General features: G+C 43.5%; 1 protein-coding gene across 1 annotated transcript in view; it reads right to left on the bottom strand.

The window, feature by feature from the left end:
• xpo6 (exportin 6) overlaps positions 1-14,309 on the bottom strand; it is an 84,277-nt gene that overhangs the window by 66,966 nt on the left and 3,002 nt on the right. The window contains exons 4-8 of the mRNA XM_080524348.1: positions 13,655-13,767; positions 12,822-13,019; positions 9,756-9,915; positions 9,545-9,622; positions 7,224-7,764 (exon numbers count right to left, since the gene is read on the bottom strand). Of these exons, the coding sequence (XP_080380474.1) occupies positions 7,224-7,764; positions 9,545-9,622; positions 9,756-9,915; positions 12,822-13,019; positions 13,655-13,767 (1,090 nt within the window). The remainder of the gene's footprint in view (positions 1-7,223; positions 7,765-9,544; positions 9,623-9,755; positions 9,916-12,821; positions 13,020-13,654; positions 13,768-14,309) is intronic.

Here is a 14,309-nt window from a genome sequence, read left to right as displayed (position 1 = left end):
AAACATTTAACACAAAAAAGCTGTGAAAGAGCTGTTTTTGTGTACTGTCACGTGATAGCGCCTTTTCTTCTTTTGTCTGATGACACCCCGTCATCATGAAAATAATTATTGAGTATCGTTTGAGGTTGGAGAGGGTGCAGGGTGAGTCATACTCAGTTAATTTGCTATTGACATGGGCAGTTGGCTAGCTGAGTGTGTTCTAGGGCCCCTAGATCCAAACATATTGCCATGGCCCCAAGTCAGGGTAGCTCTACCAAGACCATGGCCCCAAGTCAGGGTAGCTCTACCATGGCCCCAAGTCAGGGTAGCTCTACCATGGCCCCAAGTCAGGGTAGCTCTACCATGGCCCCAAGTCAGGGTAGCTCTACCATGGCCCCAAGTCAGGGTAGCTCTACCATGGCCCCAAGTCAGGGTAGCTCTACCAAGACCATGGCCCCAAGTCAGGGTAGCTCTACCAATTGCCCCAAGCTTTTTATGGACATACCCTCAGAGATGGAAACAAAAAGTCTGCAACCTTAGGCTGACCACTGTTGCTATTAAGTCCCATGGTAGATGACACTGTGTTGTGAATGTGAATACTTTTCTTTAGAGGAAGGGCTTGAGAATAAAAATGTTCATCACCAACCTAAAATCGTCTCATTTCAATCATCCCAACTGTTTTCAACCTAGAATTAGATTTTTTATTTTATGTTTTGCTTTGTCTAGGTCATTCAAAGTATAATTCAATGATTTAAATACTAGTAATAACTAGTATGACATTAATTTTATATTTAAAAGCATTTTCCCTAAATTACAACAGTACTAGGGATGCACGATATTATCGGCACCGATATTTATCGGCCCGATAATGGGAAATTAATGTTATTAAATATTTATCGGTTTTATTAAATTTTAGCCGATATAGAGCCGATAATATGAAGCCGGAAATATTTCTGGTTCCGGTTGACGCGCTCATGCTGCTGCGCCTGCGTACAGCCACGCAGTGTATAGACGAGAGCGAAACATGTCTTCCCCGGTGTGGACATTCTTCAGAGTTTCTGAGGCAGATGCGTTTGCAACATGTATTGCGTTTGCAACATGTATTGCAATACATGTTCGACAAAAGTTCGGAGAGGAGGGCAAAGGTCTACGAGTTACAACACAACGAATCTCATAAGTCACCTTAAGATTCACCATTGCAAGCACGCTGTATGGAAGGAATATCAAGCACTAGTAGCAGAAGGTAGCCTAGCCGCGAAAAAAAAAGCTGCTGTGCCTATTGCACACGCATTTGAAAACTGCAGGAAGTTTACTCGAGACAGCTCAAAGGCTCAAGCAATCAATGAAAAAATAATGGAGTTTATGGCCCTCGACAACCAGCCTTTCTCTGTAGTAGAAGATAAAGGATTTCGCCCGCTAATTTCACATTTAGAGCCCCGCAGTGTTTCCTCTATATGCATTTATTGGTGGCGGGCCGCCACGAATGAATTTCCTCCGCCACTAATTGATTCAGTCCACTAAAAAAATAAAATAAAAAAATAAAAATATCTGAACATTTTAGCTGATTAAAATATATCTGATCCTAGATCAGCGCTATAATGGATGTTGACTAAAAGTGCACCTAAATCCACACCCATCTCTCTCTAACCGCTGATCCAAAATCAGATTAATGACATTAAACATTCAGTTGACGACGTGACACAAGGGCTATTCCTGATTGGTCTAAATGTGAACCGGCATGAGAACCGTGCAGACTCAAGCATCCCTGCTCAGCAGTCTTACCTGCCGAAATGCTCGGGCGCCTGTGTTTTCTCCTCGCAAATAACGGGCTAAAAGTCACCGGTAGTACCATCTAAAACAGACCTGGGCATTGTACGGCCCGCGGGCCAAACACGTCCCGCCGGATGATTCTGACCGCCCGCGAAAGATTACATGATAATTAGAAGAAAGAAAAAAATAAAATAAAATTTTTTAAATATATTATATTTTCGAATTATCTTATGGGTGGACTAAAACCGCATTGCTTTTATTTTGAAGTCCATTTATTCTCACAGTGCACGCAATCGTGCACGTGATTGACAACCCGTCTTCCTTCCGTGTCACCCCTGAACTGTCTACCTTACTTGTCACCCCTGAAAAATTCGAAAATGTCGGCTCATGCCAAAAAGAGGAAAGTGGATGCCGAACGCAGAACTTTCAAACAAATATGGACAACTAATTTTTTCTTTACTGAAGTCAAGGGTAAACCTGTGTGTTTGGTTTGTGGGGAGCATGTCGCCGTGTTTAAAGAGTACAATTTGAAACGGCATTACGAGACGAAACATGCCGAGAAATACAAAAACTTGACTGATGCCGAACGAGCACGGACATCAACAGATTTACTAGCCAAGCTAGAAAAACAACAAGGCTGTTTTACAAAGCTGCATGCAGCCAGAGATGCAGCGACCAGAACCAGCTTTGTGATAGCCCACAAAATCGCCCAGAACAGTAAGCCATTCTCGGAGGGGGAGTTTGTGAAAGAGTCTGCAGCACTGCTATGCCCAGAAAAAAAGGAAGCGTTTGAAAACGTCCCGCTGTCCCGCCGCACCGTGACGAGAAGGGTGGAGGACATCGCAGAGAATCTGCAGTTTCAGCTGCAAAGTGAAGTGGGAAGCTTCGACTTTTTTTCTTTAGCTTTGGATGAGAGTTGTGACGTCCGTGACACAGCCCAGCTGCTCATATTCCTCCGGGGGATAACGCGCGACTTCAAGCTTACGGAGGAGCTGGCAGCAATCCGGCCAATGAAAGGAACCACAACGGGGAGTGATCTGTTCACCGAGGTAAACGCATGCATGGACAAACTGGGACTCGAATGGGACAGACTGGCAGGTGTCACTACGGATGGATGTCCGAATTTGACAGGGGAAAATGTTGGGCTTTTGAAAAGAATGCAAGATAAAGTGAGTGAACTCAACGCAGAGCAGAAATTGGTGTTTATACATTGTATTATTCATCAGCAAGCGTTGTGCAAGTCAGTGCTAAAACTTAGCCATGTGGTTGATGTTGTTACTACAACAGTTAATTTCATCAGAGCGCGAGCATTAAATCACAGGCAGTTTGTTTCACTATTGGAGGAGCAAGAGAGCGAACATGGTGATGTCAGGTACCACACAGCTGTCAGATGGCTCAGCCTGGGCAAAGTGCTAAAAAGGTTTTGGGTTCTGAAATCAGAGATAAAGGAGTTTTGTGAGATGAAAGGAAAAACCATCCCAGAGCTGTCTGATGAGGACTGGATGGCAGATTTATCATTTGCTGTTGATGTGACTGCAATGATGAATGAACTGAACACACAACTGCAGGGCAAGGGCCTTTTTGTTCATGAAATGCATAGCCATGTGAAAGCCTTCATGACAAAGTTGCAATTCATTTCAAGGCAACTAGGCAGCAACAATCTCGAACACATGAAAACCCTGAAAGAAGTCAAACCATCAGCTCCCCTTTACCTGCAGTGTTGATAGTGCACCCACTGATGTTCAGCTTGAACTCATTGACCTGCAGTCTGATTCACTACTGAAAGAGCACTTCAAGTCAGCATCACTGCTAGAGTTCTACTCTGCTCTCAAGGAGGAGAACTTTCCAAACATGAGGAGACATGCTCAGAAGATGTTGGTTCTCTTTGGATCCACCTACATATGTGAACAGACATTCTCAGTCATGAAGTTTACCAAATCCAGGTACAGATCCTCTCTCACTGATGAACATCTGTCAGCTGTGCTTCGCATCTCCACCTCAGACATTCAACCTGACTTTGATGGACTTGTTAAAGCTCAACAGAGACTGGATTTCTCACACTGAATGAAAAAAAAGAACTGAAGAAAACTAAAATGTGGAAATATAACAATTGAAATCTGACACTTTATTTTTATTTTTGTGCACAGTTCTGAAAACATTAAATGTTTAATATAGGCATGTAAAGTCAAAAAGGCTACAAAACTGGGACACTTTTCTTTCCACAGTTACACAGTTCAGTGACATGTCTTGTTTATTTTGGCTACAAAGATGATGTGATGTCTTTAGAAAGCAAAAAAAAAGCCTCGTTTCAAAAGTACATGAAACTCAAAATGCCCTTTGTTATTTAATGTGACTGAAAATGAGTCAAATGTTTCACATTTTGTTTATCATTTTGGAAATTCTATTTGAATAAATGATATTTTTGAAAGCTAACCTCACCTTTTAATTGCCAAATAATAACATACACTCTTACCAGCGGTCAAAACAATGCCATTTACTGCTTTTTATATAGAAATAAAATGTATATTATGCATAATTGAGTTCGGAATTTTGGCCCGGCCCTCCAAAATATTTTCAGTTGCTCATTTGGCCCCCTGGGAAAAATAATTGCCCACCCCTGATCTAAAAGATACAAAAAGCTGATCTAGCTAGCTAGGTGCAAAAATAAGATATCACGTTAAATAACTTAAAATGTAACGAAAACAGCGACAGATGGATGGATTTTTCAAAAAAAAAGATGTCCCAGACACTTCAAACATTGCTGAAGCTAGCAGTGGCTATGAGCGATCCGAAACTGCATGGCTGACAGGAGCAAAGGAGCTAGGTGGTGGATCAGCCAACAACGTTTATGGCGGGGTACCACCACCACCAGCTACAACTACAGCGGGAGAGCCATCAGCATCGGCTAGCTGTGTTGGTGTATCAGCAGACATTAGCAAGTCAAAAAACGATTCTTATGTGCCGTCACTTTAGCAACGACAGTATTGGCAGGGAAAAAAGAAGGGGAGTCGATTTTTTTATTGACAACGGAATTACATGCTGGAAAAACATGCAGCTAAAATTCAGGGAACATTTGGACAATAAGAGACACACGGGAGAAGTACGGGAAAACAGGGCTCATGTGGGTGTCATCAAAGGTAAGAGTTTGTTTTCTTTAACTCAGCTGATACTCAGCTGTTTACCGAATGCTCCATCTGACTGTGATTTTACTTCTGTAATGTGGTGGGTTGACATAATTCACGCACGGAACTATGGGTTGGGATTATTGTTCCGTCCGCAGTTGAGTGCGTAGTACCCAAGTTGTTTAGTCTGTTCTATTTACTGCTTGAGTGTGTTGTTGACAATCGTTCATGTCCTTCATTAAACGTTTAGCTTTGTCATTTGATACGCCGCCTACGACTCCCGTCTCTCGGCACTACAGTAAACAGTTAATCAGTAACATTAGCCGCTTTGTGCTCATGTAGGCCTACTTCGTATTATATTATAGCTGATGATCTTTGTGTGTGTGTATGTGACTGTCAGTCACAAGTTTATATTCTGTATTTATTTATTTTATTTTTTTGCCATCCTCCCTCTAGTTTTGGTTGAAATTAGGTCGTTGTTTTGAGCGCGCATGCGGACAGGGCTATCCGCCACTAATGTAAAAATTCCTGGAGGAAACACTGCCCCGGTATACACTCCCAAGCCGCCGCTATTTTGCAGACGTGTGCCTGCCTGCTCTGTATGATACAGTCGCCACACACATCCATAGTCTGATCGATACTAGCGTAAGCCAGATAAGTTTTGGACTCTTGGGAACACATAGATACATATATTAGATTATCTAATATATGTATCTATGTGTTCCCAAGAGTCCAAATGCCAACAGCCTACATAAGAAATTCTAAAGTATTCTTTTCAGTTGCTTTATTAAGCATACTAGTGTAGCCTACTATGTGCCTTGTGTCATTCTGTTTATCTGCAGACTAAGCAGCCATTTGGCACTAGTTTCTGTAAAAGTTCTATAAAACTTTTGGTTCTTGGTTCTAAAATGATATTTTATTTATGCATTTTCAATTTACAGGGATAGACAAGATGCACTTTATTTTTGACACTTTTTTGATCTAATTACTCTTAGGTGAGCCTTTTTTGTTTTCATAAAAGGAGGCCAGATCTTGGCTAAAAAAAGCATTGTGCACTGTCTATAACAGATTCTGTTTGTTAGAGGAAATAATAAATGAACATTTGAAGAGTCAGAAGTGTTCTCTTTGTTGTGTTAACAATAGTGATGTAAGTTAGATTTGGTGAGATCACTATGGAATATTAAATCATCAATCTTTGCTCACTACATAGCCTTTCTTACCTTCAGGTGTGCATGAACTACAGGTTATCAACTGTGAAATGATATCTGTTCTCATATCGGTTATCATATCGGTTATCGGCCACGAGAAGCGGGTAAACATCGGTATCGGTATCGGTTGGAAAAAAATGCATATCGTGCATCCCTAAACAGTACTGACAAATTCTGCCACTTTCCATGCCTGGGTTCACTGTATATTACAAACAATTTTCTCCCCATTTGTTCGTGTGGAAATCATATTTTCAGCAGTGGGGGAAGGGGACTCGAGTTAGCCTGACCACCACCCCCCCCCCCCCCCCCCCCCCCCGAGTTTGTGTTTGTGCCTGCACCTGCCAACCTCAGGAAATATTTTCAAGCACCACCTCAGTTTAGTTTATTGCTGCTATGTTTGGAATCGGCTAATTCTGCAATAGCCTAAATAAAGCTCCCCTTTTCCGTGTGCACACGTCGCACAAGTCTGATTCTCTTCGCCGCACGATTAAGGAGCTGGGCTTTGTCTCACTTGTTGGGTTGAAGCATCAGTTAGATCACATTGGAAAAATATATCTACACAATGAATTAACAAACTAATAAAGCCATCTTGTAACAATATTGTCTGTGAAGGGGATGTAGAGTAAAATGCTCTATCTTTTCCCTTTCAAGTCACAAATAAATGTAATGATCTTTGGCTGGAGAATGCATCCGTGCGCAGCGAAACCGCCATGACAATTCCGTTCTCAAGGGTCAGCTATAGACGCAGAACTGCCCTGGAGGCCTGTTTGGAGCCGTCCCATACAAATCTTCCCCAGAACAACGGGACACCCTTAGTTTTGAGCCCTGGGCTATAATCCTGAAATGTATGCCTCTGCTGACAGATTGTCCTTGCACTTAGCCAACATCGTCCATCATTGGATGGGCTAAATAACGGTCAACTGACTTTGTGATCATGTCTTTGTAGAAATTGCAAATAAAACGATAAAGCGAAATTGCATTTCAATGACTCAGAGGTCACATCTGTCCATCAGGACCGAGTATTCTGCCATAGGCAACAATCAATGGAGGCAACAACCAGGGGAGGCAACAATCAATGGAGGCAACAAGCAGGGGAGGTAACAATCAGGGGAGGTAACAATCAGGGGAGGTTATGGGCCGTTACCTCTCGTCCAGCTCCTGCAGCTGACCCTTGACGGTGTGTGTGTTGTTCTCCCGCGTCAGCCTCTGCAGCAGGAAGAAGGTCTGTTGAAACATGCGCAGTAGGTACTCCTCGAAATCCAGCGGCACGCAGTTCTTCGACACCAGCTCGTTGACGCAAGTCATGGCCAGCACCCCTAGGCGTGCGTGCTCCGCGCCGCCGCCGCCGACTGTCTGTTGTTGAGAGGGTCGCTGCCCCCCGCCGCCATTGGCCAACGTGCCACGACCCAGCTCGCCGTTAGAAGAGGAGGAGGAGGAGGTGGAGTAAATGGAGGGGGCAGTCTTGGGTTTAGGGCGCAGGTCACAGCCGAAGCGGGCGAAGTGGAAGATGGAGGCGAGCAGGGCGGGGGTGATGCTGGTGGACAGAGGGATCCAGCTGAAGAGGTGGGCCAGACACTCCAGAGCCGAAGAACAGAGCTGCTCACTCTCAGTGTCCAGCGCCGGCATGGGCTGGGACAGCAGCTTGGAGTACTGGCTGCCTTGAAGTAGACTACCCAATAGCTCCGCTAAAGAGTGGGGGGGGTGCAGAAGGGGGCTAGATTAACATACATATACACACAATCATCTCTTTCACACACACACACACACACATTTCCCATGACCCATACCTGTCCCACAACAAATCCACCAGAATTTGTTGTGGGAAAGGAGAAAGTAACATGGTTACTGACATAACTATGTTGTTAATTATGTACGTTTTTTGACGTAGTAGGAGAGGGACAGAATAAAGAGTCTCTCTCTCCCGTGCTCTGATGGCTGAAAGCCGAATAAAATGAAAGAAACACAAAAATATTGTCAATTAATTATTTTGTCATTATTACGGATGCACCGAAGGTTCGGCCACCGAATGTATATGGACGAACAATAGCAAAAAAAGCACATTCGGTATTCGTCCGAATGTGTGAAAAGACAGAATGTTTACCGCCGAGTAGCAGGGTTTTTCCTGCATAGAGAATTATGAGGCGGCCGCCTCTGTCATATTTCTTGCCGTCTCCTGCTCTCGACAAAACTCTGACAGTCGTATTTTGCGTTGCACTCGGTGGATTTATGTAATTCCTAACTGCAATTGAGGCATTGCGCCAACGTGGTGGCGTGGGCGCTATTTAACCCTAACCCTGGTGGCGCTGTACTGCAAATAAGCTTAGCTTTCGCTATGTTTGCTAGCGAAATAGCTGTGCACGTAAAGACAAAACAGGGAACCAGCGCTTGCTGTTCCATTATCCAGAATGACAAGTTGAGCCTATACTAGCGTTAGTCAGTGCTACTTTAATTGTATTACTTAATTTTAATTAATAATAATTTTGCCATTTAGCAGACGCTTTTAATCCAAAGCGACTTACAATTACGAATTACAGGGACATTCCCCCTGGAGTAACTGAGGGCTAAGTGCCTTACTCAAGGGCACACTAGTAGTGGTGTGGTTTCAGGCGGGATTTGAACTCACAACCTTCCGATCACAAGTGCAACTCACTATCCACTAGACCACCACTACCCCCCTATTACTTGCAAAATGATCAGTTTTGAAGTCTATTAGGGTTTTTCAATCGCTGAAAAGTTATTTTGATCAGACAGTCAACAATAGGTTTTGGACTGACATGGTACTACTGTCATTAACAAGGACTAACAAACTTTCTCTGCCATAAAACCTCATTTTGTGCCAGGAAAAACCCTGAGTAGACGTTTTTGACAACACGATCAAACAGTGCAATGCTGTTCTTATTTATTTATTTATTTTCAGTTATTGTGCTTTGTTGGTATAGCCTAATGTCTGCTGGAATGTTCAATAAAAGTGATCAATAAAAGTTTTCACCATTATAATTAGAAAGGGAAATGTATTTAATTCATGCAATGGTACAAAAATAAATGAAAAACTGCCGGTACGCATTTAGGTATTCAGTATCCGGCCAAATGTCCGGCCAAATGTTTCCTTAAATTCGGTTTTTAATTTGGTAAATCCCTAGTTATTATTATTAAAACTAAACCTGACCTGCAACATGCTTGATTTAGACTGGAACCCACGTTGCCAAAACATCTCCCAGAGACTAACAATCATCGAACACACACACACACACACACACACACACACATGGCTATATGTAATTTCAAAAAGGCATCTCTTCCCCTCCACCCTTGTTCACTCATCTTTGCAGATCTGAGATGACTGGGCAGGTGTACTTAGCATCTCCACCTTCAGTCCTCTCAAACTCACAGGGAGGTAATCAACAACAGAAGCGGGAAGGACACTTCCTTTTTAGTCTGAAACCTGACTCAGGCCCACATCCTCACCGCTTTCTCCTGAGGTGGGGGAGGGAGGGGGGGTGGCGGTTGTAACATTATGCTTATCCCAAATCGTCTCCAGGATATCTGCAGGACAGGAACACCAAGAGAAAAATTAGAGAGAGAGAGAGAGAGAGAGAGAATAGTGGTGAATTAGTTATATCTCTCTAAGTTTCTATGGTTCAGTAGCGAGTGATGTAGTAGTGGTGCGGCCTCTCACCGGTCAGTAGTCGCAGCACCGTGGGCACCTGCTCCAGCAGCAGCTTGCGCAGCTCGTCTTTCCGGGCCACGCTCAGGTCCTCCCGCGGACACGCCAGCTCCTCTGACGTGGTCTTGAGCAGAACTAGTCCCAAAGACGCCATGGCTGGAGACTGGAGCAGCTGCACTCCCACAAAGTGAATAAACGTCACTTGATATCGGGGCTGTAAAGTTTCCTCTACTAATCTGAACGGTTTCAAAATGACCTGCGGGATAGGGCTCTATGGGCTGGTTTTATGGACGCAGATGAAGACTAATCCTACCTCGATGGAGATTTTTCCATTGCAAGTGTGATTTGATCCTGGACTAGTCTTAAGCCTTGCGTAACAATTGTAAATGACATCTTTATGCTGATGCTGCTGTTGTCTACTGTGCCCCCTCAGCTCAGCAGGCCATTCCTGACCTTCAGCAAAGTTTTGATTATATTCAAACATTTCTTATTGGTCTGAAGCTGGTGCTGAATGAGGACATGACTAAGTTCAGCCCTAGATCCGTAATATTGATTACAGTGATCTACATATCTGTGTACCCTGAATGGAGCGCAAATTGAACAAGTCCCGCATTATAAGGTAGGGTATATGGATTGATGAGATAATGATAGAAATAGGTCCTGCTTCCACCTTTTAACATAGGAGATTGTCCAGGCAATGCTCATCCCTGTCACAGTGTGGTGACAATTTACAGGCACATGGTACCCTCAATTCATAAACCACTAAACTAGTTCATTTCTATGGATATTCTCGGCACCACCACCCAACAGTGTCTTTTCTAGCGGTCTGTAGGATGGGAGTCTTTGACTTCGAGAAGGGCTTATGATTTGATTTGATTTGTGAAGCTTTTTTCTTTTTAATTCCCATTTGACATCATATCATTGCTTTCATGGCGACCTAGTGGTCGTCAGACAGATTATCTCAGAAGCTTCTTTTTAATGTCCTACAGGTGTCAGAATAGACAGAATACACAGAATAATGAAAAAACTGCTTTTAGTTGCTGTTCTCCTCAGACTCTGAACACCAATCAGAGGAGAGGGTCAGCCTCGGACAGGCATAGCCTATTTAAAAAATTAAAAGTTGGAACTGAGCAGTTATAACGATTATTTGACTGCTACCCAAAATCCTGTGACCGTCACAGCCCTAGCGACAACTGCTGTGCACATTATGATCAAATAAGTGTCTATTTTCACATATTGGTAGTTATTGAACATTGAGGAATTAATAATTGTCCCACTCTCCTTGCCAACCCTCTGAACAGTCCCTCTCTGAACTGCTTGGCCGATATTGGTGAGGCTCATATTATCTGTCATCAATGAGAACTCATTGTCTCCATTGTAAATTGTTCCAGAGCAAAACATTTTCCATGTGGCTGATCAATGATCACAGATAAACACAGGCCTACACTGTGATCCAATCAGGGTTCCATGTTGGCAACAGTTGTGTGTTCCATTGCTTAACCTCTCATATCAACAAATTGATTTCATCAACTTATAGTCAGAATTCTTAATTACTCACCACCCCCCCCCCCCCTAAAGTTTTTGCCTGTGATTCTCCTGCCATTCTGCCCTGCCCTATGCTTACATCACACATTGCACAAAATGAAAACATGGGAATATGTTTTTTGATGTCAGAATTTGGCAGGTGCAGAATTGTGCATTGTATTCACTTATTTGGGTGAAATCCCTGTCTCCATTCGTCACGCCTCTCTAGTCATCGATAAGATCCTTCAATAGAGAGCGAGACTAGTCAGTGTTTCCTCTATATGCATTTATTCGTGGCGGGCTGCCACGAATGAATTTCCTCCGCCACTAATTGATTCAGACAGTCCACTTTGATTCAGGCTGCGCAGAAAGGCAGCGAGTTATTATGACCGGAAAACAGAAAAAAAGCAGATTGAAGCTAGATTTAGGCCGCTTCCAGACCTACATTTCGTTACGATTTAGGGCGTAGTTAGTTACAATATGTCACAATGTTGCAATTAACCTCGTCGTTTGTGTTCGCACTGCAATCGAGACTGAATCGCTCTCAACAGGCGCGCGGCGCAAGGCGACGCGCTTTCAAAACAGTTTTGTGATTGGTCCGAATTTAGCGGGACATTTGGATTTCTCTCTTCGCCCGTCGCCGGTCCCTTTAATCCCGTAAACGTATCCTAATCGAAAATGCAACATCATCAGCGACGACTGTGGGTTATTGCATTTACTGCTGTTCTCTGGTTCATGTTCTTATACCAGTGCTCAGTATAGAGTATTTTAAATGAACATTCGTAATGTATGTCTCTGATGTTCATGGTCAATTAAATCAGCCTATTTTGTGAAACAAATAATGTTCCCGCTAATGGGTTAACCGAGCATTCTCGCACCTAACGTGCAAGCACCTAGCTTCGAACTACTCATAGCAATATGCACGGGGCAAAAATAATCTATTGCCTCTAAAATCACCACGAACAGAACGGCGGAGGTACGGGTAAGCAGGGCTCATGTTGGTGTCCTCAAAGGTAAGAGTTGGTTTTCTTTAACTCAACTGATAGCATTACCTTGCTGTTGTTGTTTACCGAATGCTCCATCTGACTGTCACACTGTGATTTTACTTGTGTAAACAGTTAATGAGTAACGTTAGCCGGTTTTGTGCGTGTACTCTCATGTAGGCCTACTTCGTATTGATCTTTCTGTGTGTGTGTGTGTCATGCGCGTTCCGCATTTTCCGCTGCAGCTGTAGGATATATTGGTATTTGATCACCTTCTATATAAAATCACCTGCTCGGCTTTAATGACTTAACCCCTATTAAAGAAATTATAATTGTTGCCACCCTCTAGTTTTTGGTGAAATTACGTCTTTGTTTTGAGCGCCAGTGCGCATTTTATGCGCGTGCACGCTCTGCACGCGAAAAATGAGCGCTCCGCCACTAATGTGAAAAATCCTGGAGGAAACACTGCTAGTTATACTGTGACAATATCGGACAGTAACATTAGACAAGGGCTCCCAATGGCTAATAACACTAACATGAACAGTGGCTTTATGACACCTGCTGGGCTTACCTGAAGGGTGTTTGTGAAGAAATCATGGTAGAACATGGGCCAGTCTTGGCGGCCGATGTCCACGATGACTTTGCAGAGTTTGTTCCTGATGAAGAAAGGCATGGCTTTGTGCTGGCCGAGCAGCAGCTTAGGGAGACAGCCACGGATCTCCATCTTGTCCTGTGAGGCCACTCCCAGCCACATCTTATTGACCAAGTTCTGTGATCAAAAGAAAAGTGATATTTGGGTGAACCATGACCTTCATCCGATATCTGTCCAGGTTTTATAAAGAAGAGCGAACAGCTGATGAGATGTTTTCCTGATTAATCAGATTCAACGACTACAGTGGTTCAACAGCGTTCTTGGTGTGATATCCCTTATAAGGTAGCCATAAGGAAGTTCCCTGCTTCACCAAATTCTACAAACGAACCTCAAATCTGGTGTTGATGTCAAGCCTTACGTTACAGTCTGGCAACATGGCCTAAATATCATATCAGATTTTGGGTTTCTGAATAATAAAAAAGTTGTAAATATATTAAGTATAAATGACATAACATATCTAAAAAAATAAAAAAATAAGATACAGGTCATATACCTAAACTTCCCTCTGAGCTGTTATTAAAGTCAAGTATTCAAATAATAGGTCTAGCTGTCTGTCACACCATAGCCTGTTAACCATTAGAGTAAAGGATGGTATGGGAAGGAAAATTCTGTTATCCTGTCCTGTATAGTAGCCTATTTTTCAATCCAGTCCCAATCCGACTACAACCTTAACTCTTTACTCTGTAACGTTATCTTCACCTCCAACACTCACCTCGAACACTGTGAGGCTGTACATCATCACAAACACTCACCTCGAACACTGTGAGGCTGTACATCATCACATACTCGTTGCCAGTATTGGATAGGAAGTACAAGCACTGACGCCATGCTCCCATCTGCTGAGCAAAGTTATGCAGCAGCTCCTCTGTGGAAACAAGGAAGCACACCGTTATCACTGGCTGTGTCCTTTTAAGTCTTGCTTATATCAAGTGTACTTTGATCAGAATGCGCTTTGATTACACTTCCTAAAACGCAACATTTTGGAACACAGCCCATTATATGTCTATGCCCATAGAAAGTTTGAGGAAAGTTTGCAGACGACACCACCGTGGTGGGCTGCATCTCGGGGGGGGACGAGGCGGCGTACAGGGATGAGGTGGAGCAGCTGGGCAAGCTGTGCAAGGTTAACAACCTGCTGCTGAACCAGTCAAAGACCCAGGAAATCATCGTGGACTTCAGGAGGAAAAAATCTGAGGTCCAGCCCCTGCTCGTCGATGGAGGGAGCGTGGAGAGAGTCTCAACCCTCCAATTCCTGGGGGTGCACATACAGGATGACCTGTCCTGGAAGACCAACACAGCAGCCATCATCAAGAAGGCACAACAGCGGCTCTACTTCCTGAGAGTCCTCAGGAAATACCACCTCAGACAGGAGCTGCTTGTGACCTTCTACCGCGGCACAGTGGAGAG

The sequence above is a fragment of the Nansenia antarctica genome (genome assembly GCF_963989245.1).
Source record: "Nansenia antarctica genome assembly, chromosome: 2".
NCBI lineage: Eukaryota > Metazoa > Chordata > Actinopteri > Argentiniformes > Microstomatidae > Nansenia > Nansenia antarctica.
This window is presented reverse-complemented; position numbering and strand designations above follow the sequence as displayed.